Source organism: Sturnus vulgaris, chromosome 2, assembly GCF_052056855.1.
Source record: "Sturnus vulgaris isolate bStuVul1 chromosome 2, bStuVul1.hap1, whole genome shotgun sequence".
NCBI lineage: Eukaryota > Metazoa > Chordata > Aves > Passeriformes > Sturnidae > Sturnus > Sturnus vulgaris.
Genome location: NC_142244.1, coordinates 93209823 through 93234583, shown reverse-complemented (window position 1 = coordinate 93234583; position 24761 = coordinate 93209823). Strand labels below are relative to the sequence as shown.

Here is a 24761-nt window from a genome sequence, read left to right as displayed (position 1 = left end):
CTGTGCATGTTTCCAGTACATATTGAGTTGCTAGTTCAGAGTAATATATCACAAGACAGGTTTTGAAAAAAGAGCTACTGCTCTGTAACTTTTCTTGTCTTACGAAGAGAGACAGCAACATGCATAGATGCTTCTGAGCTTTCACCAGATCTTGCACATGTTGAAATTTCAAGAAATCTCAGTACTTTGGCTTGTACAGCTTGATTCAATCAAAGATGACTGCAAACTCACTGAACTTAGAGATGACAGCAAGCTCGATGAACTCAAAGGTGACTGCAAGCTGCAAACTTACTCCCAACTAGGGAAAGGGAACAGAACTCCAGTGCGTAAGCAAGATTAAAAAAGAAATAAGAAAAAGCTTTTACTGAAGCCTGAAACTAAATTTCTGGGGTTCTACAGATTTGAATTACATATTAAATGCTAACACATTTCTTGAGCTTACCCTGGCAAGTTTTTCTCAGGTCATCATACTTGTAGCCTGCATCACAAAGACATTCATACGAGCTTATTAAATTTTTACAATGAGCTTCTCCACAGATGTCTGCTGATGCTGTGCATTCATCTATGTCTGCAAAACAAGCAATTAAACAACACAACTTCAGAGAAGTATAATCACTTCACTGTTCACATGGAGTGAGCTTAGGGCAAGGAGATCCCTGTGTAATTTTGGAAAGGGAAAAAACAGTATCTTTATGAATCTACTTTTAGGGTTAGCTAGCTATCAGAAGCGACTTCAGGCTTCAAAAATCAGTTGGTCTTTTTAGCTTAAGCCATTAACCACTGTTGGAAAAAACAATGCAAAGTGAACCAGGAGACAAACTGTATAACTGTAAAACTGTAAAACAAAGCAACAACCACAAAACCAAAAAGCCCCACTCTCTCCAATCAGGGCGGCTGAAACTGCAGGTTAAAAAAAGCAACAGGCAGAAACTTAGGAGAAGCAGCATGAATTTTACTGAAACACTGAAGGAACACTCAGCCTGTGACACTTCAGAGATTTCTGTTCAGTGTCCTCAGACAGGCAAAAAATAAATTTTTCATATATTTATAAAGCTAAGATCTAAATCTGCTGGTCTGTAGTAGCAAAGGAGAATTGAAACAGCTCAATTTGTCACAGAGAACAAGCCATGCCAGAGAGATGTGGGGTTTTGCCATAAGGGCAGGCAGGCAATGAACTGGAACTGGAAGTCCATAAAAAAACCTGACTGTTTTCATCACATGTTAACTAATACCCTGCAGAGTCCTGGTGTTGACAAAACATTTGCAGTGTACTGAGAGTTTAATATTTACTTTTGCTTTCTAGTATGTGTTAAAACTACAGTTACACATTACTCTTGTTGATTTTCCCATGTATGAATGAACTGGCTGAGTACTCTGTGTAGCTTAGCCTACAAATCAAGACAAGAGGGAAATTTTGTGTGTATGCTCATGATGACAGGAACAAACATAAAAAAGTCAAAATGCAATGATAAATATGAGCTATCGATAACCACACCTGGCAGTAATCTCAGCAGCTGGAAGGTCACATTTTGAAGCTACAGAATGCTCATACTGTAGTGCTCACAGTGCTCTGGGAGACAGTACTAGGGCATAGAACAAATGTACATACACAGGAAAACAAACACATATGTGAGCCCCTCACCATCCACCTGTCCATGCTGACTGGCACCAGAGGACAATTCAAAAGTGAACTTGGCTCTTCTAAGCTGCTGCTCTCATTAGGAAGGGACACCATGTAATATGTACAGTTATCACTTTTTAGAGTGGAAGTGACATAGAAACAAAATCTTGCTCTTTTTCTTTTTGCACCACCCAAAGTGTATCCTTTAAAAAAATACCTATTTTATTTCTTTTGCTCTGTCTAGTCCTTGTTCCAGGTCAGCCTTTCCAGGCATCCGTTCCATTAATAAGTTGTTCAGATCATGTATGTAAATTGTTTAGAAATCTGTAATCACATCCATCTCTAAGAGATATATATACCTGTTTTTTCATAAGATGAACATAACTTTAACAGCCACCTGTTGTTGAGTTATTGAGTCTGTCTCAGCATGCAGTTTCTTAACACTTTTAAAATCTCAGTTGCTTAAGTTTTGGTTATGTAAATTCATACAGCAGTTTCGATCAGAAACTTCAGGTCCTCACTTTCTGTTCTCAGCTGCCAAAATAAATAGCTGCCAAACTTCACTAGGGCCTTTCTACACCTATTAATATTGTGTTGCAGTGAATTTAGCCATCTGTATCTATCTGAATTCATTAGCTGCTGCACACATCCAAATCTAAAAAAATAAAATAAGAAACACACAAAAGAAAAACAAATGGCTCACATACTACAACACTGTGAGACTGGAAAGAATCATAATAACACATCTGGCCAGCACTTCCTCCTCTCAATGTCAGGATATGAGGACTGATCAACCAAACCAATTTAGCACAATCCAAGCCACAAATCCTCCATGAATCACGCCTGTGTTATGCTTTTGAGAGCATCATGGTCCAACTGCTGACAAGCCCAGGCATGTAGGCTGGCTGGAGCACCCAGCACAGCCCAGTGGAGTAAAGCTGAGAGAAACTACCAGCAAGTTTCTGCTGGGCTAGGGAGCAGAACCAGACTGCTCAAGGCAACCCAGCTCTCCAAAATACAGACACAAGTCACGAAGCATCCCCCCTGAAGCAAACTGAGAGTCCCAGCAAAGCTTACCTTCACATATTTTGCTGTCTTTAAGAGCATAACCACTGTAGCATGAGCAGCGGTAGCTGCCTAGCTTGTTGAGGCAGAGCTGGTTACAGCCACCGTTCTGCGTTCTGCATTCATCAATATCTACATCAAAAGAAAGTGTCACAGTCAGCTTTTCACATCTGTAAATAATCTACAGGGTGAGAGTGGAACAGGCGTTGGGAAGGACAAAGACCAAACAAGAAACAGTATTACAGTTGCAACACAGTGATAACAAAAAGCACAAAGATTTCATTCAAACACTTAGTGCATATAAGCTCAAGTTTGTTTAGCTTACAAAAAAAAAAAAGGAGGAGAGAGAAGGATCTGTGACTGAATAGTATCTGCTTCACAGCTCTGAGAATACCTAAAAGTATCTTTAGTCACTGTGGAGGCAAAGAAGCTTGTTTGCAGAAGCAAACTGGTTATGTATTTTATATCATAACTAAGTACTAAAATTATTCTATGGCCAGTAAGTTCAGGACAAAAGCTTTAAATAAAACAGGAACACTATATTGTTACTATTACAGAAGTCATGAGAACATAGGAAGTTCCAAGTTCACACCTGCTGAACATTGTGAGCTTAACTGTGCCCCACTGAAGTTGGCAGCAAAAGCCTCACTCTCAATCTACCCTACCTGCTCATCAAGTCTTGCTTGCCTATGGGACTCCAGAGTTAGCTGATGAGTAGAACATCATGTCATGGCATTTTATTAGAAAATAAGGAAATATGCTTCAGACTGATCGGTGTCTGAGCTCTCAAAGCCAACTGGATACTGACTGGTCTGCTTTCTGAAGTGATTAAATAAGATGCTTGAGTGATCCAATAAACTCATCACAATATTTACATGAGAAGGAAAGGCTTGGATCTCCTGCTGTCTTGGTTGCCACAATTATGGATTGGCTGAATATGATTTCTAGTTGTTACTTACTATTGGCAAGCAAAAAAGCAGTGGCCCTGACAGGATGCCTTGCAAGCAGAAGAAAAAACAAGACAAAGAAATCAGAAAACAAGAGGAGGGAACATAACTTGTAGACAAAACTCTATGGGCAGCTAGAACTTCTTGCACAAGTAGTTTCTGTCTGAAATGCTCTTTTGAGGTGATGGAAATACACCAATGGAATATGTGGAATTAAGTGGACATAGAATAAGGTCAGACTAGCAAGGAGGCTTTAATAGACCAATTTTATCAGTTTGTGTGTCATCAGACTCAGACCTCAACTTGACTTGGAAGTCATTGTTCCACTGCAGGGATGCTAATGAGAAGATGGGCCAGCTTCTCTGGTTCTGCAATCTGTGATCTGTTACACCAGGGTTCACAGCCAGCAGCTGATGCAGTTCTGCTTGAAAAGCCACTAACTACTCTATTTCTGCTGCTGCTTTCAGAGGGGTGGAGCAGAATGTTGGACCATAACTTCTTGGATTACCTTGCCAAGATCAAGCTGAGCTCTACTAAAGTCATATAAAAATGTTAATGTGAAAAAAACTACCTGTTTCCCAGAAAGGTAAAAACACCAGCAGTGTGTAATCCAGGTTCAGTTCTGTGACTTTTGAGTTATGCAGCACTCTATCAGTGATCATTTGAGAATACAGCAAAACCCAAAATATCTTTGTTACAAGAAAAAAAGATAATGAAACCAAATTACCTTTTTCACATTTTTTTCCCTGCCAGCCACGCTTGCATTCACAATAGAAATCCCCCTTGAGATCCTCGCATTTGACGGTCCCTTCTTTGTGACAAGGATTGGGAGAACACTGGTTTGGCAAATCTGATTTACACAAGGAATAAAAAAACCAAAACAAAACAGAACAATACATTGAAGTCACTGAGAACCAGATGTTTCATTCTCATTAGAAGATGGGAAGCTTAAACAGTATTGGGGAATCACTCAAAAATATTTGCACCTGGCAAAACTATAAGCTAATTCTTAGTGCTCACATGCCAAACAAGCTGTGCCAGGAATTTTGCAGAGCACATGCAGTGGAATTTGCTTCATTGCGAAAGGGAGTGAGTTACCACCCCCATATCTGAAGGACATATCCTGAAAGAAACAACTCAAAGTAGCTTATTTTTCTACTCTCACTAATTTTTGAGGGAAAAAAAAAAAGATAGTATCAACTAAAGTACTCAATAAAGGATGGGTACTCTTTTCAATCACTTTTGCTAGTTCAACTGAGGATTTTACCAGGGCTGATAGATTTCTGGCTAGCAAAAGTTTATAAATGAAATTCTTGTTAGATCTTTTCTATTACATAGAATGAAAATAAAAAAAGGAATACCCATATATCAACAGCTAAGGAAAGCAAACCATGAATCCAGTTTAGAAAGAGTGCAATATTCCTATGGGGATTTTAAGCCAAGTTCCAGGATTTGGCAATGAGTTTTCTCATTGGAAAGAAGCAGGGGAGTAGTCACCACACTTTGGGAATGACTAAAGGAATAAATCTCAAAGTATCATGTAACTACCTACTCACCAACTGTAGTCATCTGTCCAAATTCACCTACCCACTTACCTGCACAACACCCAGGGACACTTCACAGGGGTAGCTAAAGGAAGGGTGATAGAATACCCTTGTTTCCACAAAAAAGTGAGTTGGTAGCTATCGTGTAGTAGTAGCCTGATAACATCAGTGCTCTAGATCAGTGGTCTTCAAAAACATCAATGTGTTAACTGTTTCCACAAGTTCAACCAGAAGGAACAGTGCAGAAGCTCACTTTGCAGATTGCAAAGCTCACCACTTCAAGAGCCTTTCTTTCCACATATCTCCTCCCAGCATTTGAAATGCCCAGAGTGAACACACTAAGTGAGCAGCAGCAGAAAACACCTCCACTGGTTTCCATGGACTGGTTCTGCTAAGTCCAGTACAAACTCTTGATAATCTGAAAAACGACTTTGTAGAATTGGCAGGGAGGCTTTTAGGAAAGGAACTGTTAATAGATTAGCAGCCCTGTCAGGCTTCTCAAACTGAGAAAAGTTAAGACTTCTACTTTTGTCAGGATTATTCTACTTCTACATGTCTCTTCTTAGCTTTCTCCGTGTGATCCTGAAAGTCACTGTCATGACAAGCTGCTTTGAAAGAACTTTTAACACTTCTGTGAGTGTAGGCAGTAGCAGCTCCATTTGATGTCTCATTAAGCACTGAACAGCATTTTTGTTTGCACTGACTGTCTTGGATTTAAATCTGAGGTGGTTGAGGTCGGCAGGCATCTCTGGAGGTCACTTGTGCAACCTCCCTGCTCAAGCAGGGCCACCTACAGCCACTTGCTCAGGACCATGGCCACAAGGCTTTTGGTTATGCCAGAGATGGTGACTCCACAAGCTCCCTGGGCAACTTGTGCCAGTTCTGGTTCACTCTCACAGTGAAAAAGCTTTCCTGATGTTCAGACAAAACCTTCCAGATGTGCAGAGCTGGGGCAAAGCCACAGCCAAAGAGGCCAGGCCACACAAAACAAAGCACAGCTGCATAGGCTGCCCTAACATCCACCTGCCAGAACACCTCCCAATAAATCCCTTCCCAGCTGACACACTGCTGGACATGGAGGAGCTGGGGGAAGAGAGGCCAGGTTAAGGTGGCAAAGAGCCACAATAGAGAAAGTCTGTCCAGGATGTTCCTTTTCCTAGACAGATCAGAATGTGTACATTAAACAGAATGGTTTAGTTAGCCAAGTATTTTTGCTTTTTAGCAGTACACACCAAGCCCCCTAAATATGGCAGTGTTTTCAGTCATTTGATAAGTAAATCAAGTCAACAGGGTTATGCACAGCTTATCTGATATATCCACAAGTTTCTGTGGATACATCCATTCCCCAGCAGGGTAACAACCCATGGTATAATCCATGGATATCAACCACAGAGATTTCTATCACATCAGCACTGTGCTGATTGTTTGCTCCCTCTTATCACGAGAGTTTGACAACATAAGAGACACACTTATACTCTTCTGGTGGCTTCACAGTCATGTAATTCTGCTGCCTTCATAGAAGGTGCTCCTTATTGAAACCATTGCAAAAGAAAAAACTGAGCTTTTGTTTTCATTCATTTATATGACAGATTTTAGTAAAGCTGTTAAAAGTAGTGATGAGCATGACCTTTGAATGTGCTTTGAGCTGTGTCTGATAGCACCTATGAAACTTGTAAATGCAGACAGAGAATAGAACTACCAATTCGATATTTGAAATCTGTATGGAAAGAAGACTTTGCTTATGCCTGCTGACTGTCACTTTCAGTTCATTACTTTGTTCTGTGAATTTATTCCTTGATACCCACAAAATGGTTCACATAGAAATTTCATAAAATGCTAGGCTGCAAATAATATTACACTCAGTAATTTAATAGTAAAAACTGGGCACATGTGAGCTAACAAAAATCTGATTGTGTTTTTTTTAAAGCCATATGAAGTTTCATTTCCCAAAAGTCCTGTAGAGTTTTCCAAAGCCTTGCAGAACCAAATCCTTAATTCCTTGATGACCTGCAGGATGCCTTTTAGAAAAAGATACAGATATGCAGAGAAGGTATAGATATCCATGTGTAAAGTAAGCATCTATCTGCAAAGCAATTATAAATACTGATTGCAGTCAGTGGAGATAGTACAATAAACAGAGTCTGTAGAAGGACCCAGATCTCCCCAGATCAGACAGGGTTTGGTTGGGGAATCCCTCTAGAACCAGAGGAGATTAACTTTCTGTCAACACTGATGGGAATACTGCTCATGCAAGCACCCGTACTGGAAATACCTATTTACACACTGTATTGAATCTTCTGAATCTGGAGCTGAATCCTAGCTGTAGCCTCATCTCAAGAGTGTATGAAATTAGGAATCCTCACATATTCTGTCTAAGCTGTCTAATCACTGTCATACTTAAAGTTTCTACCTTATTTCCAGTACAAACTAGTGCAGTTAATCACCCTCCAGCCCTTAGGTTGTTCAATGTTTTTGTACACCAGGTTAAAAGAACCTTCCACTACCTTGTTTTGAGAGAAGAAAGGCTGTTAAGAAACAAAGCTTAGTAGTGTCTTACAGGCACAATCCCATAGAGCTACATAGTCTTGGCAGCATCTATGAAAAATTAAGAGACACACTAGAATTGGCCAAGCACAAAGCCTGTCATTCTTCCAAGTGCATTTCAGGCTCCTTCTCTGTTTCTTCTTGATGATGGCTAGCCAAAACTCAGCCATTTAAAAACCTTTTAATATTTTAATGGGGGAAAATATTATAATTTTCTTTCCAAACCACTGCATCTGCAATGGGCAGAAATCCCTAAAAACAATTATTCAGCTTTTATTTTTTCAGATTTTTTCATCACTACCCTTTAGACTCATTTTGAGACACTGATTAGCTGTTTGGAACAAGTGTTCCCAGTCAATATCACCATTTTCAGCAGAAACTCCTGTCTCTTTGCTGTGCCCCATGCACAAGTACATGTAAGCATTCAGCCTCACATCCCACTTTGGAGTAGCTGGCATACTGCAGCCAGCACAGGTATCACAGGTCTGAGGATTCCCAGTTCAAAGGAGTCAACATCCATAAGTGATACTGCTGCAATATGTGAGGGAAAATCTTCACATACCACTTATTAACCTTGGAATTCACTCTTTAAAAAAGGTTGTTTTAATGTAGCTTAGAAATGTGAAAAGTTGACTAAATACTGATTCTGCTTTGGTAGCACTTGTATGAACACCTGACTAGTTAAACTTGATCATTATAAAAGACTGAAACCCAGGGCTAAAAAGAAAATAAATATACATACATCTGATTTTCTCCACTTTTGAAATGCTCACAGGACATATTTAAAATATTTATGCAGTTTTCTACCTTTGGCACAGCTAAGGCAACTAGAAATATATTGGAAGGATTCATTAAATTATCTTCTCTAGTGTTAGTGAAGGACAAAAAGCCCTCCATCCTCTACAAAGCTCAGTTTGGCTTTCTGAACTGAATTGTGGTTTTAAAGGTAGCAATATTCAAAGCATAGTCACACGATACATGAAACTGATCTCTTAATGTCAAGAAGGCTGACATAAGTGTGGTTTGACTTTAAACTTTTCTTGAGGTTCTTTAATGGAGTGAGCCAAAGCTAGAATTCAAGAGAATAGAAAAGGAGGGGCCAAATGAGGGATAGTGTACAGACTTATGGTACCTCCTATTTCTTGTCCCTCTTGCTTCTCATATTATTCAAACCTTGGGAAACTGGTGGGAAAGAAACTTGCATCATACAATATCAAAGCACTAAAACATGACAGCAAGATGGCATTAGGTTATAAAATGGAAAATATTTTGTTTAGTGGTATGGAGTCTTAAACCTCGAGAATAGGAAGACCAGTATTGAAATACTGCCAAAAACAGAGATGGGTGAGGTAGTCCCATACCTTCAGGTAGAATGAGAGAACATTTAACTACAATATAAAAAACAAAAATGCTTACTATGGACACATGTAAGGAAATCTGGATTTCTCGTATACGGTGACCCATATTTCTGAATACAAGCTGAAAAACAGAAAATGAAATTGTTATTGTTACAGTGGTGAAGGACAGCTGTTCAAAGCATGTAAAATGATACCTGGCCTGCAAGGATTTGGAAGACAGATGTAAAATCTGTGCAATATTATCATCTCCCAGATGCCTTAAAGTTCTGAAGTTCATTAAAATCTTTTAGCTTTGATGTACAGCAATTAAAAGCCATTTGAAGAGGATGATCACTTAACCAGGTGCTACTATGATTCCAAAACTATGGCAGTAGCTACTCCAATTTGACCAATTAACCCTCTTAAAATATCTAAAAAGCACATTTTTTCTCCCACTGTGCCATTTGTGATCGTAAGTACAACATATTAACATGAATAGAAAACAGTATGATGCCATGACTATGATACAGTCAATAGAATAAGCCAGTAGTTCAATCAGGCACGTTTTTATTTTTAAAGAAGATTAATTAATAACTAACTTAATTAAAAAGGGAAAAAGGTAGAAAATTACAAATTATTTCATAACACTGCAAGCCACAGATATATATGCAACATCAAGATTTTAACATGCAGAAAACACATAAAGCATCTCTGTCTCCAAATGTACACGTAAAGTAAAAACACACACCTCAAAGTACAATAAGGAACAAAAATTCTATCTTAAACGTTAGCAATGCATGTTTATTGCAATCAGATTTCCATCACTTTCCTTAGCAGAGGCTTCAGCTGTGACAAGCTCCAGTGTTAGGCACATGCCAGCACTCCCACAAAGTGAAAATAAAAGCTGCAACTCACCCAAGTATTTCGGGTAAAAATATTCCTGTAGAAGGGGAAAGAGAAAAATAAGACTTATTGAATCATATTTGCTTCTATTTTCATGCTATTTAAGAGCTGCTGTTACTTTAGTGGTCTTTTATGGCAGTTGTTTAACAATTCTAAACACCTAATTTCCTTTTATTCAGAACCAGAAGCAGCACAGTATTATACTGTGCATTTCGTCATTTGAAAAGGAAAGAAACATGAACTCTTCTCAAGGTAATTTTTGATGGCAGCTGATCTGGTCAGTGATTGAGCATGAAGACACCCCCCAAGAGATAAAGCTGCTGCTGATGGCATGAGGCAGGGGAAGGAATTGGAATCTAGGGGAAAAACCCTAGGGGGAAGAGCACAGGATCATTCAGTCACCCCCTGCCTCCTCGAAGGCATTCTGCTGATGCAGGATATGAACATCACAGCCACTAGAAAAAATACCTTTCTCTCTTAGAAGGAGCACCCTAAAACTCAAACAGCACCCATTGCTGTACCACCCACACATCACACCCTGGATGCTCAAAGAAGGGAGCAATGACATTTTGCAAGAGGAGAGAAATTGACACCCATTGCTCTAAAATCAGCCTGCAAAGGGCATTGCTATTCCTCTTGTCTACATGGTCGTGCATTACTCCTCCCTACTTTGCATCAACAAAGTGCAGGCATACGGTGAGAGCAGCATCATTTTGCTGATGTGAATCTAACCTTGCATGTTAGAATAGTCAGCCTGGTGAGGCCTTGTGAGTCCCATGGCTGCTTGCACCAACACAGGGAATAATCAGAAAAATGCAGTTGTGCTGCATGGAAAAATGGGAGATTGGCTGAAGTTGACAATTGTATTACATTCTTAAAAAAAATACGAAACTTTCTGGCCAGGAAAAAAGCATTTTTTTTCCACCTTCATGCATGCTCGTTTTCATAGTATTTAAGTCACTAATTCAAGTGCTGTTAGAATAGTAACTGGGGCATTGAATGAGGAAAAACTAATGCATTGTATCAGTGCTTCATTTTTTTTGTTTGAGTAGACCACATCTCATCTAATTATGAAAACATATGCACAGTATCATTCTCTTTTATGCAAGAGGAGCAATTTACATATAACACTATCTTCAGTGAGATTGGGACAGTAAATAACCTCCATTCTACAAAAATAAATTTGTTTATACAACATGCAAGAGAATAAACTATTTTTTCTTCTCCTCTTATAACAGATGTTTGGACCGGATCTATACAGGCGTGTAAAAACAACAGAGACAGGCACACACCATGATTCAGTTTGATCTGGAATGTCCATTACAATCAATAGCACTGCTGTCATTTACCAGAAGAATCAATTGCTTCTGGCAAATATGCTCCAGTTACTGAAATGCACCATTTAAATACTCAGCCTAAATTATGAGAGCATCAGCAAAGAAGTAGAAGTGGCAGCCTACACTTATGTTAATTTTCAATTCTGGCATGAGGGTGATGTGCTTGGCATCTTTTGGGGTTGAGCTTTGAAATGTTTCTTCAGCTTGAAATGTTTCATCAGAGTGATGAGCTCAGAACTCACTATGGTTCCCTCTATTTTTTTTTAAGGTTTAGTTTGGAAACGACAAGCAAAAAAAAAAATGCAGTCAAAATAAAAATAAATCTAGCAGTCTAAGTATTCAGATGGGCGCCCATTTGTGCTATAACCACAAACTGAACTTCAACCAACACTTGAGGAGAAAAAGATAGGGGCAAGTAATAAAATATTCTAAACATTTCTTTCATTATTTTCCCTTTATTCCATGTACTTCACAAGAATGTGCAGAGGCATTTAACCACCAACAGGATAATCCAGACTCTGGCAAGAACAATTGTTTTGGCACTCACAGGACAATAAATAGGACCTTTCATATTCATGGCTATCAGCCTAATTGTTCCATGTCAGTGGTGGCAAAGGCATTTTCTCCTTGACCTCTGATGAATGAGTTGAGTGCTAGAAACGTGGTACAGAATTTACTTTTGTAGAAGTAACTTCCAAATTCAAACTGACTGTGTATTGATTGAATGCCAGTTGAACAACAGATAAGTGAAACTCCAAGGCATTGTAACACCACAAGCTTCATTCCATAAAGTTTGTAACCAAGTAATCTAAACAGGAGGCTATTAATAGAAATTTAACTCTTCTGCCCTTGTCTTTCTCATTTGCTTATGTTATACAAAAGCACTAAAGCACTTGCTGATCAGTAGTACTTCTCCGGGTTTACAAAACCTGCTGATACTACCATTCTAAAATAAAGACACGTGCTCACAAGTTCTAACATTACTCATTCTTGTATGATTAGCTTTTCATTTTTTTCCATACTCAATTTTTCTTACAGCTGGCTTCTGTAAATACAATGACAATATATTTACATTCAGAGAAAAGATTAATCAAGAATGATGAATGATCTTACACCTTGAGAAAAGGAACCTGCCTAAACTGCAGTCCCTTTTCAAAAAACTGATGAGAAGTTTTCTCAGCTAAAAATCCAAGCTGTGCCTAACCTGGTACAGACACACATTATTTCTCATGTGAGCACTCAACTCTTCAATGTCTTTTCAGTCTTCTGTGATGTACTATGGTTTAATGACTCCCATACGTCAGGGAAAATGAAAATCCTATACAGGATTAGGGCCCCGTTACAAGTGTGAAACTCATCTTCTTTCTACTAGAAGTGTTCAATTGTATTTTCAGGACTCTACAAAAATGCCCAGAGAAATGCTTTGAGGCTTGCTAAGAAGGAGCTGGCAAAGATTCTGTGCTACTATTTTGCTGATTTCTCAAGAAGTCACCTTCAATTTCAGGCTCAATAAACTTGTCACCATCCAGAAAGTCACACACCGTTCACAGGATCAAAACACAGGAAGTTATTTAACTGTTACCACTAGGGTGGCAAAAATCACCACAGAATTATGTAAGTGTTAAATTTTCAGTTTGGATTCTGACAAAAAAGGTCAACATTTAAGTGTGGTCAGCCCTTCCCCTTTAGATCTGCTTCCTAATTACTGCTGAAAATAAAAGCAGGAGCAATTGGCTTTTTTAATAAAAAGCTATAAACAAATACATGTTGGACATAAAGATCTCTGGACAGGTTGCTGCACAGACACTGACCTCACCAAGCTCTCTAACCCATGTGTCCTGTAGTAATGTCCCAGGGCAGGCAAAAGGAAGACAAAGGCTGCAGAAGCTCCAACCTCCACAAGAGACCAAATATCACAAATGCAGTGTCAAAAATTCCAACCTCTGTGACTGTTCCCGCCAAGAAAACTTTAATGTATGTCCACCTCTCTACTTTGTGACCCACCAAACTTTCTGTCTGTCTGGTTTCCATGTATCAACCAGGATGGCTGGGATGGCAGAAGCTGCAATGGTCAAGGGCCTGGCAGCAGGACACTGGCAGCCTGTGGTGCCCTAGTAACACCAATGGTCCTTTTGTAAATTATATCTTTTATCTGCTGCCACTACAGGTCAAACATGTAGTATGAGCTACACACCAGAGCTGTAACTCATCCGTGAGTTACACGTCATGTGCCACCCAAAGTACAGCTCAGCAGAGATCCCAGGTAAAGAAGAAGCAACAGGTGAGACTGAGAAGTGCCCAACATCTCCACATCTCCACTCTTTCAGTGAGGTGGAAAGCACGGCATGAGGCCAGTCTCTCCAGGCAGGTCCTGGCTTGCTTACTTCAGCTCAGCTCCAGAAACCTTTGTTTTGCTGCCCAGAAGACAGAGCTGTGCTTTAACAGAAAAGATTTGAGCTCTACAGCCCCCATCCCTTTCACACAAATATATGTACATGCTAGAAGCAAGTCTTCTGATGCATTAAATGCAATTATTTGCTTCCACAAAAGTGTTGCAAGATCTAAGAGTGCATGCTTTTATTTCAAGGTAGAGTGACACCAAACATGGGCGTAAGAATCCTGTTCATGGGGCTAAGATGCTCCTCTCCCACCTGCAGCTGGAGTTTACTATTGTCCTGATAAAACAGCCACTACAACACTTAGTCTGGATACCTAAGAGAGCATAATTTTAAAAGCGTCCTCAAAAAAACTAACCCAAGTAAGCAATCCCTCAGAAACTCCAGGTTGTTCATTTTTATATTTGGCTTTTTCCCTCCAAATGATAAGAACAGTTTTCTCTGGGGCCACTCCCACAACATCTCTCATTGAATCAGCTGAGGAGAGCAGCAACATGAAGGTGAGAATTCACAGCTAGAAGGGGCAGGAACACCTATGTCAGCCTCCCTGCCAAAGGAAACCTGCATTGTGACTGGGGTCACCATCTATTTTCAGCTCTATGGCCAGAGTCCATAGTGGTAAAATCCAGAAGTTAGTGCAATTATACAGGGCATGCATTAATCCTGCTGCGTTTTTAGAGAAGATGGAAAAACACCAAATCAGAACAGGCGTTAACATGAGTCACTGTATAAAAATAGCCCTTCTGAAAACATAACAATGACCCTGCCGACACCAGGAAAATGTTCTCACTGTTGCTTTACTTTGAAGTAATTGGTAACATTGGAGACCTCAGAAAAAAGGGCCTGCTTACTGCTGCTGCTTATTTTGCTCGAGTACCAGGTCAGGTAAGACTGTAAGGCATGGACTCGAATGAAAATCATGTTTGAGCTCTAGAAGCCACAAATAAAAGGTGTAGTTTTATAGGAAGGCTGCTCATGTTTCTGGACATCTGGCTCTTGGTGGCCCTGCTTGGGCAAGGAGGATGGACCAAGAGGCCTCCAGAAGTGCCTGCCAGCCTCAACCAGTCTGTGATTCTGTGACTGCAGTGCCACTAACACTGGAGCATTTCACCAACTTGTGTTAGCAACGGTGATTTCTAAAAAGCACTTTCTTAGTTACCTAGTTACATCTAAGAGAGTAGCAACAACTCCCACATTATGCCCTTTCCTCATTTCCATATAATGACTCTCCCTTTTCCTCTTTCCTTCAGGACTGAATGTTTGTCTTGGGCACAGCCAGACCTCATTTATAAATGTTCTTCATGTTTCCACACTATGGGCTTGCGTTATCCTTAAAGTTACAACCTGAGAATGCAAATCTCACAAATGCTCGGGAACTGTCCTCCTTTTTTTAAAACTCAGCCCTAGACTTTAGGTGCACAGCAAATCTCACACTGCACGATTGGGCCCTTCCCCCTGTATCTGCAAGTCAGAATTTTAAATATGTAGAACCACTAGTTACAGAATTTATGCTGAAACCTTGCTGCCTGCACAAGCTTTCCTTCTCATCATGAGGGACCCATCACTCAGCCAGGTTAATTTGCTTCCTATTTTGCTTTGTGGCAATCTATATTCTTTATACAAAGAGCAAAGAGAACTTCTCTCCACATTAGAGGCATTAGAGAAGCAAGCAGGTCACATTATGATCCAAAAGCAGCCTCCTAGTCTCATCTCCTACCACCCAAGTTACAGCTGCTTAGGGTAGCTTTTAGATTTTTGTCCATTTGTCAAGTATGCACTTCACACTGTCCAGCTATTCAGGTGCACAAAGATTGCCTTCTACCAAGTTGTTGAACTTTCTAGAATAGAAGCATTCAAGACCATACAGTCCAGCATGACATCTTCCATAGAGACTAGGTACCTCTGCAGAATCCTGAATTCTGAAATAAAACCCATCCATTGTCATAACACCCTTTGCTCTGTTCTGGACAGCAAGACTGTTTCCCAATAGTTTACTGAGCTGCCACTTCAGCAAAAACTGTTTCTCTGCAATGAGGAAAAACCCACCGATGATTGGAATGCATAATTAAAGGGGAGAAAAAAATTACTTAAAGGAAAGAAAAGTTCACATATGCCACATATACTTTACATTTTGTGAGGATGCAGGGGACACAGAGACATGATTTCTATAGGTGGCCTGAGGGAGTGTTTGATTAGACAGTGAACAGTGTGAAATAGATAACTGGTGCCAAATACTTTAACAAAAACAATTTGTAGTGTGATTCCAATTGTTTGCATGTGCTTTTAAGTTATTCTGACAAAAATCTGATCACAAATGTCTTGAGGTTTCCTCCACTGTTTCAGAACTGAAAGGCTATTTTCCGTCCAGCTGCAATAATGTGCAAGATCTCAATTTGATGACAAATGTTCATTCAATGTTGCTTTTGAATCCTTACTGGTTGCAAGAGTTACAGTATTTGTATGTGGGTAAACTAACACTCGCTCAGATAAATTAAGGAAAACAGTATCTGACAAAACACATAGCATAAGCAAAAGGCTGTCTCTCCAACACCATCTGTAATTATTTTAGACATCTTTAAAGCAGAACATGTCATATATCCCATCAAACATGATTTAAATACCTATGATCTCTCATAGGTTCTGTGACATTTTGTCCACTGAAGTTTTTTCCCCTCCTTGTCATGTAATTCTGTTTCTTTGGATCTTGCTTATCTGCAGAGGTTGCAACTCATGCTAACAGCACTCAATCACATTGAGGCATTTAAGGGTTTGGACTCAGAGGGCACAGGCAAGTAAGGAATAGGGAAGTGACAGATGACACCAGGCCCTTGTGAAAGAATCTGATCTCATACTTCCCTATTCATTATTTTAATAACTAAGTAACTTTTGCTTTTCTGTTTATGTCCTAAATATTTTCTAGAATTGATCTAGAACACACTATTCCAGGAATGAGCCAAATATGGTAGCTTTCCAGGAACATGTGATTCTGTGCTGTGCAAGCATGACCTATTCGCCTTTTTTCTCTTCATTTATGTACCCTTCTGTCCTGGCAGGTGTGTAGAGTGAAGACAACACCAACACTTGTTCCCCTCTCTGGGTATCCTCCTTACTTCCCAACTTTGCTCTTCTTCTAGTTCCCACTGCTAATGCTCAAAGGAACAGGGAGAAAACCCAAATCCATCAATAAGTAAATTTCCCCACATGGTCTATGCATGGGGAGCCCATAGAACAGCATTCATAGTGAAACTGTGATGAAAGAAAAGATGCAGAAGGGAGATCTGCTGAAAAGCTTCAATCAGATTCTCCAAGGCTTGGTTGCTCATTCATTGTTTTGACATACTGAGCTGTGAAATCATTTCTGTTTCTCTTCCAGCACCTGGCCTTCCCATCCTAACCTCAAGCTGTCCTTTCCACTGTATCAGTCCCCACTGGACTGGGGAACTGATCCAGCTGCAAAATTACCATTATTCTCTGCAGACAACTTTTCTTTAGGTTAAGTTACTTTCATTGGTCCATGCAGTCACCCAAATTGCTGTGCAAGAAGGGTGAAAAGAAGAGGCAAAGGAATTGCTTATCTCAACTAGATCAGCTGAGGGGAGAAGTAAACCTTGTTGCTCTGCTCCTTCTCAGTTTCTTCTAAATCTGTGGTAGTGCTTCCATCCTTGTTCTTCATATTTAGTGTTAAGTGACTGCTTGTAATTCATTAAGCTCACTCAGAGTATGGAACACACATGAAACACATCTGCCAATTTATTTACCTACTTTTAAGCAGCTGCGCTAAAAAGTTTTATTAATTCCTAGTAGGCTGCTCCTTTTTTTAAAATTAAATTTAAAAAAGAAAATGAAATTAGTTCATGGCCACAAAACTGTTGTCATAATTTTTAATTGTCTTTTTCCCCTCTCATGTATTTATTAAAACTTACTGTGCTGCTCTAGAAAGCTGACTTACCCTAACTTCATCTGCTTTTCCATGATCATCCATCTTGAAACCAGTATAGACACCCCTCTTCAATTCGTCATTTTTAGCACCTTTTTTCAACCTATCTTCAAACAGCCCCTCAGCATATTAGTCCCTTTTTGTCTTCTCTTGCTCCTTCCCTCCTGCTGCACAGGACATTTAGTGTATACTGCTTTTGTGATGTGGTGTGTCAGTACTTCCAGGTCTATTCTGAATTTTTGGGCTGCTCTCTCATGAGAGGAAACTGATACAGATAAGGTAGGTATGAGTCCAGCAGATTTGATGGAGTTGTGTCTGCTTCCACCAACAGCAAACTTTGCTCACCCTTCTCAACAACTTTTGATAAAGCAGCATTTAGCCAATAAATGCATAACCTTCCTCCTAAGGCAGGCAGGAGTATTTTTGTCACCCTACTGAACATCACCAATGCCAACAAATGCTGTGTCTTTACCACAAAGAAGACTGTCCTGGTCCACAGTCCCAATCCTTTTGCCTTGCAGATCAGTTAGACCCACTGGATTTTGGTACAAAGCTCCCTTGTCTTTTATACCAAACTACAGGGAGAAGGAAAGAAAGGGAAGGGAGAACACCTGGTGGATACCCAGATCTCATCCCAGCAGACCAGGATGCCACTGTGGCATATACCAGGGCACTCAGATTTTTACTTCCTTTTTCTCTACTTCAATCCCTTCCTGGACAAAAGTCTAAATATCCCCATATTTTCTTTCTCAAAAGCTATTAAGCAGGTACCACTGTGCCTGGGAATCCATTCTTCCATGTACTGAGTCCAAGCAGGTTAAAACATCAGCACAGAGTTTTCCAATAACTCTTTCTCTCTCTCTGCACCAACAAGAAGAGAAAAAGAAATTTATACCAGCTATAAATCTAGCCCTTTCTCCATGCTCAAAATATCAAAACAAATCAGTATATCGAGAAGAATTATCACAGCAAATAAAACCAGATTCTTGCCAGGACCTAGAAAGGAATATTCTATACAGGGATGATGACATCTGCGTCTAAAGATGACATGAGTATTTTTCACGTCTAGACTACACAACATTGACTAAATTACTTAGAGATATTTTACACTGCTTCACTCTCTCAGTAACTCCTCTCCTCCGTCTACATGCCTTCATACTTTCTTGACTAATATTTACAAGTGTGTATCTACCTTGTTATTCTTAGAAATAACATCTAAACTTTGCCTGGCAAGCATGCCTCCTAGAAGATCAGAATGAAATTTGGATTACCCTAGTCCATGGATGAAGCTCATCTGTGTTATCAGGACCATGTCATGTTATGGAACACATGAAAAATAGAACCAAGTGAGCCATCAACACACTGAAAACCAACCAAACTGAGCCTTCTCACACCCTACACATTGCTTCATCTGCATTTCAGTTTCTTAATAAACCTAGCCTAGCAGAAAGAATGCTGACATTGCTGGATGATAAAAGCCCCCAAAAGCCTGGTCTGGTGTCACTGCTGCCCTTGCCATGAGTGGGAGAGTGGAGTAGATTCCTCTTCAGTCCCAAGTTACACTGTGATTCTCTGCCAGTGTTTTGTGTATCTGACAAGACGTAGATTTTAATTACATTTTGGATGCAAGTCCCTCAAAACCCAGAATTTTCACGTGTCTGCCTATGAATCAGATGTCCATTCTGCACGCACATGGAAACCAGCTGGCTTTTCTCAGCGCTCTACTGAGGGCCAAATCCATAAACAGTAAACACAGGTGGCCAGGCTGACCTACATCAGCGTTTCTGGTGTGCCTAGCAGTTTTCAATGCACTCAGCATGGTAATTTCAATGGTGAGCTGCAGGAAGAGCAGTAATTCTTCAGCAATAACAACAGCAAGCAAAATGTGCAGGGACAGATGCTGAACTATGGTACCAAAGGATAAGAGGCTGAATTCAAACATCTTCCCTATGCTGAGCCTTTCAAAACAGAGAAACTCCTTGCACAAGGACACATTTTTCCTTCAATGAAATACAATGTTTCTGAGAAGATCAGGATCTACAATCCCTTTTGCCCTTTTCTGTACATGCTTGGATGACCAGATTTTTAGAGCAGGTCAAACAAATTCCAGAGTAGTTTATCAGTCACTTAACAAGCTGTAATACCTTGACTGCATACCAAGGTCAAATATTTCTGCAGTGCTGCTTTTATAAGACCTTGTCAACGTCTTAAATAAGATAACATTCTTATCTCTGTATCCAAGATATTTTGCAACTTCATCCCATCTATCACACCTAGCATATATTTTGAATAGATCACATTTAGAAACAGTCTGCATATCTCCCATCAAGATGTTTTCCATCCTTCTTTTTTTTTACCACCATATTATCTTTTATTTTTTCTGTTTGGCACCTCTAGCATAAATGAAATTACAAAACAGGAGCCATCCCAGAATTCTGCAGTAATGTTTAAGGATGTTATAATCAGCTTCATGAAAAAGGTAGGCTGCAAGACTCATTAAAACAGGCTACTTGCTTTTACCATGTATAGTCATACAAGTGGCACAAAGTGAGTTTTGTTCTGGCTCTTAAAAAAAAATAATCTAAAAATGTTTCAATTGATCTTCCTTCCTCTAGTCTGAGCGAGCTGATATTTATATTTTCCGTAACATAAAAGACAAAAGCTGCACTGCCCTGCACATGAATGGCTCTTGGGCCCTGCCTGATACACTATTCTTAGCAGCTGATGTAAGCAATCGCACATGTGGCAAAATCCACATTCAGGTTTCAGAGAATGTGCATCTTCAGCTGACTGCCTGCAGATGTTGCTTTGGAAAGCTGATCACTGAAACAATGGAAGGCACAGAAAAAGGGTGCTCTGGTATAGGTATGTGACACTTCATTTACTGGTCTGTCCAGGAAATAGGTATCTTTCTGTAAATTTTTTCTCTAGATATTACGATTGGCTGCATAAAGATATGGTTTTACCTGGGAAGCATCATGTGATACTACATTACAGCCTTGCTTCATCTTACCTTAACTTCTGGAACTGTTTTATTGAATAAGTTAATGCAATTTCCTATCACATCTTTAGGCCATAGGTCTTGAAATAATGTCTTGAAATTCTCCTCACACTACCACAGGATCATCGAGAATGGCAGGGTCAGTAAGGAAGACTCATACATTTCATTAGCATCTAATGGAGGGGAAAAGGGAAGAGGGACAACACTTTTAGTCTGACACCACAAGCTTTCTTGAGGCTGAACTAAGAAGCATCAAGATTGATTAACTAATCTGAAACTAACTCACTGTTGTCAAGGCTGCAAGACCACTGCTCCTGTGGGACAGTAAACAGCCAAATGCCTTCATAGATGCTCATCTGATGCTTTAACACATGAAGCCTGGGAGATGCAACAGGACAGATCGCATTACTGTGTTTGTCATAGCTTGCCTGCATAGCCTCACAGAGCTCAGCACAGGGCAAAAAGTAGCTTTTTGCAGTAGCTTTTCTTTCTGCTACAATCTAAGTAGTTAATCCCTGTGACCAGGTTCAGCAGGCACATGTAGAAATTTCAGCCTTCCTGAAACGACAAGGAATCATCTTCTGTCAACAGCAATCTGTACATTTCCCTGGTCAATAAAAGCTCAGTTTACCAGCATGGATCAGCTGCAGCCTGGCAGTACACAGAAGCATGACTGCGATTGCTGTAATTCTTCAAAAAGCTTGGTGTTGTTTACAACAGTTTTGGCTTTCCTAAGTCAGGTCTGTCTCAACTAGCTTCTTTCTTCTGTCAATGACTATGACTGGATGTACAACACAGCATCAGTAAAATGACAGCACAACTCCCTACTGTTTAAAATGCACTTCCATTGAGAATTAATACTCTGTCCATGAAATCCACAGGTACTGCTGGAGGAGTAGTCACCTATGCATTACGAAACAGTTAAGTCCTCCAGTGCTGAGCTGCAACAGCCCCCATACATAACCTCTGCCACCATGCATCAGAAAGCTGCTACTGAACAGCAGCTGCTGCTTTCATGTCACATACTGATTGCAAAAGGGACAAGAAGGGCCATAAATCCCCCTGATTTATTACAGCACACTTGCTTCTCAATAAAATTAAAGCAAAGTAATGCAAGGAGTAGGACATACTGCACTTAACAAGCAACTTCATAGCTCCAGGGAGGTTTGTGTCTCAGAAAAGGCAGGATCTTATGTCACTGCAGATCTAAGTGTCCTGGTGTAGAAGGACATGTTAGGGGGCACAGACACTAGAAGCCCATCTAGCCTTTCTTCAGGTCTTCAGAACAGAGTGAAACCTAGCAGCAATAGCAAAGGAAATGCACCAAAAAATCAAAATTGCAATGACAGAAAGCCAGCATTGTCCTACAAAACACAGTGAAAGTATGATGGTATCATAAAGAATTTATATTATACGTGAAAAGATTTTAAACCAAAATTATTTCATTATTGTCATTTCAGTAGAACTGTGTATTCTTTACAATTTACAAAATCAGTAGCAAATACTGTTAAAAACTCCTGACATATTTGTACACTACCCTACCCTTAAACTAATCCATCAGTGCATCACCTTTGGCTACTTTCTTGGCCAGCAGCCAGCTAGTATAAGTAGTGACCTCAGACCAGCTTTGTTCCAGAAGGCTACAAAATCACACTCATCATAGCTTTCCCTGTACTCACTGCTATGTGATGAATATTTATATTGAGTTTGAAGTTATATTACTCAACACAAACATGGATGTAGTTGTGCCAGTCATTCTCACGCCACTACAGTTATCCACATTCTGAAGTAGCTGTTTTTGCAGAACAGAAGCAAACACTGCTACATGCAGATGTGACTACACATACACATAAAAGGTGCAGCATTAAACAGCACCTAGGCAAGCGTTCCATATTAATCTCAAAAATCAACTGTCAAAAATCTATCACTTTGCTTTTGCTGTACTTACTACTGCCTGTGACAGCAAGCTACTGCACTGTCTATCCAGCGCTGAGGCTGCTAATGAGGCACACATGTCAAGACTTGCCTTACTGAAGCATAAAACATCTCTGCTGAGTCCCTCCCTTGCCTGTGGTTTGTGTCTCTGTGTACACACACACGTGCTTGCTCTCTCTCTCTCTCCCCCTCTCTGTCCTATCTTCTCCCTAGAGCATCATTCCATTAACAGGAACATGCTGTGCAGAACTAAGCTTCAGTTTGAACACCCAGAAAATCCACTTCCTACTGCTAAATCAATTCCAGATAGTCTTTGCAATGAGAAAACAGTGTTGAGAGGAGGTGTAAAGTGACTGGAGGAGTAAGCCAAGCTTAGCAAAGCATCCACACACTGCTTGAAGTGAAAAGACTGAAGTGAAAGTCAACCTTGATAAGACTGGAAAAGACAGCTCTATGTATGTGTGCAGTCTGTAACTGTGAGAATCCACAGTGTTAGAAGTGCAGCAGTACCACATTCCCACATGAATGCTCTCCTGCTGTTGTAGTGACATGTCCTGAACCTACTGATTCAAAGATGAATTGACCCCCACGGATGATTTAAGAGTGGTTAGGACATTCTTCTGAAAAACCTCAATTATGGCATATGCTGCAACACTAAGGGGATTTGAAATATAGCTGGGATGGGAAGCTGGAGGGAAGAGCAGGGATAGTAAAATATCCAGATAAAGAAGCTGTATCATTCTGTTGTACTGGTCTTGCTTCATGGATTAGACCATGGGTGAACTGGACCTTTCTGTGACAGTCCTGCCAGCCGGTGTCAGGCTGGGCTGCTCACCCAGACCACGCTCACCGAGGCGCTCCTGTGCCCTTGTTCAGGCTGAGCGCTAGCGTGTCTCCCAGTCATTCACCTAATGGCCTTGGGTCCTGCTCCTGCCGGTGCCTTTCCCAGCTGTGCCGGTAGCTGGCATCCAGCCGCAGATAGAGGGTGGGCGGGAGCGCAGAGCCGGACAAACCCCCAAATCTCCGCGGCGGCTCCGCGTCCTTACCGTCTCTGGGTCATTCTCAAACACCTCCCGGGCCTCCTCCTTGCTGCAGTGCTCCTCCACGCACTCCCTCTCCAGGTGCCCTTGCTTGGTCTCCTCGAAGATCTGGTAGGCTCGCCGCTGCCTCTGCCGCAGGAACTGGGCAGCTTCCGGGGCGCGCAGCAGCACGGCTGGGCAGCCGAGCGCCGGGACGGCGCGGGGGAAGCCAGGAGCAGCACCAGCAGCAGGAGAGGGGCAGGAGGAAGGACAGGCAGCGGTGAACAGCTGAGCCCGCCCGGTCCCCCCGACCCCCACCCCGCACCCCGCCCGCCCCTCCGGGGGACACCGAACGCTCTCCCTGCTCGGGGCTCCGCCCGTGGGTCGCCGCGGCATCAGCGCGGCCCCTCGCCCGCATCCCCCTGACCCCGCCGCCGCCAAGCTGCGCATCCCCCCGCACCCCACCGCGCCCCGGCAGCGCAGCCCGCGCTCGCACACACGCAGGGCGGCGGGGGATGCTCGGCGGCGTGTGCGGGAGGGACGGACCCCCCCGCGGTACTCACTCTGCGTGGAGTCCGCCGCCAGCAGGACGAGCAGCAGGGCGGCCCCGAGGGGCGCCGCGGGATGCGGCATCACGATGCGGCGGCGGCCGGGGCCGGGGCCGGTGCCGGGGCGGGCGCTGGCGGCGCGGCGGGAGCGGCGGGAGCGGGAGCGGCGCGGGCGGCGAGCGCGCTGCTACTGCGGGAGCGCGGCGGCGGAGCCCGGCGGGGGAGCCGCGGAGCCCTCGCCCCCCCTGCCCAATCCTCAGAAGGCACCGCCGAGCCGCCGCGCTGGGACACACCTCGCGGCCGAGCGGCCGCCCGGCCCGGCCCCGCGTACCTGCCCGGCCGCCCGGGAGCGGCCGTGCCGAGCGGCGGGGGCGGTCACGGCCAGTCGGGCCGATGGGCGGCCAGTAGGACGCGGGGAGCGGGCGGGGACACTGCGCCCTCACCTCCAGGCACATCTCTTTAATAGCTCCGGGGCTCTTCACTGGGAAGGGAGAAGCTGGCACCAAACCCAACCCAGTCCTGCCATAAATTAGGAACTTGGGTTCTCCCCACACAACAACAGAGGTTTTCGTCAGAAATGCATTTTGAGTTTATTCCAGTATTTTAGAATGAGCTCCCCAGGAAAGA

At 41.8% G+C, this 24761-nt stretch overlaps 1 protein-coding gene across 1 annotated transcript in view; it reads right to left on the bottom strand.

Annotated features, from left to right (window-relative positions):
- Positions 1-24272, bottom strand: part of GAS6 (growth arrest specific 6) — a 40269-nt gene extending 15997 nt beyond the window's left edge. Inside the window, exons 1-7 of the mRNA XM_014885136.2 lie at positions 24150-24272; positions 23614-23780; positions 9974-9998; positions 9138-9200; positions 4361-4483; positions 2699-2818; positions 443-568 (exon numbers count right to left, since the gene is read on the bottom strand). Of these exons, the coding sequence (XP_014740622.1) occupies positions 443-568; positions 2699-2818; positions 4361-4483; positions 9138-9200; positions 9974-9998; positions 23614-23780; positions 24150-24219 (694 nt within the window). The 5' untranslated portion in view covers positions 24220-24272. The remainder of the gene's footprint in view (positions 1-442; positions 569-2698; positions 2819-4360; positions 4484-9137; positions 9201-9973; positions 9999-23613; positions 23781-24149) is intronic.
- Positions 24273-24761: the final 489 nt, after the last annotated feature.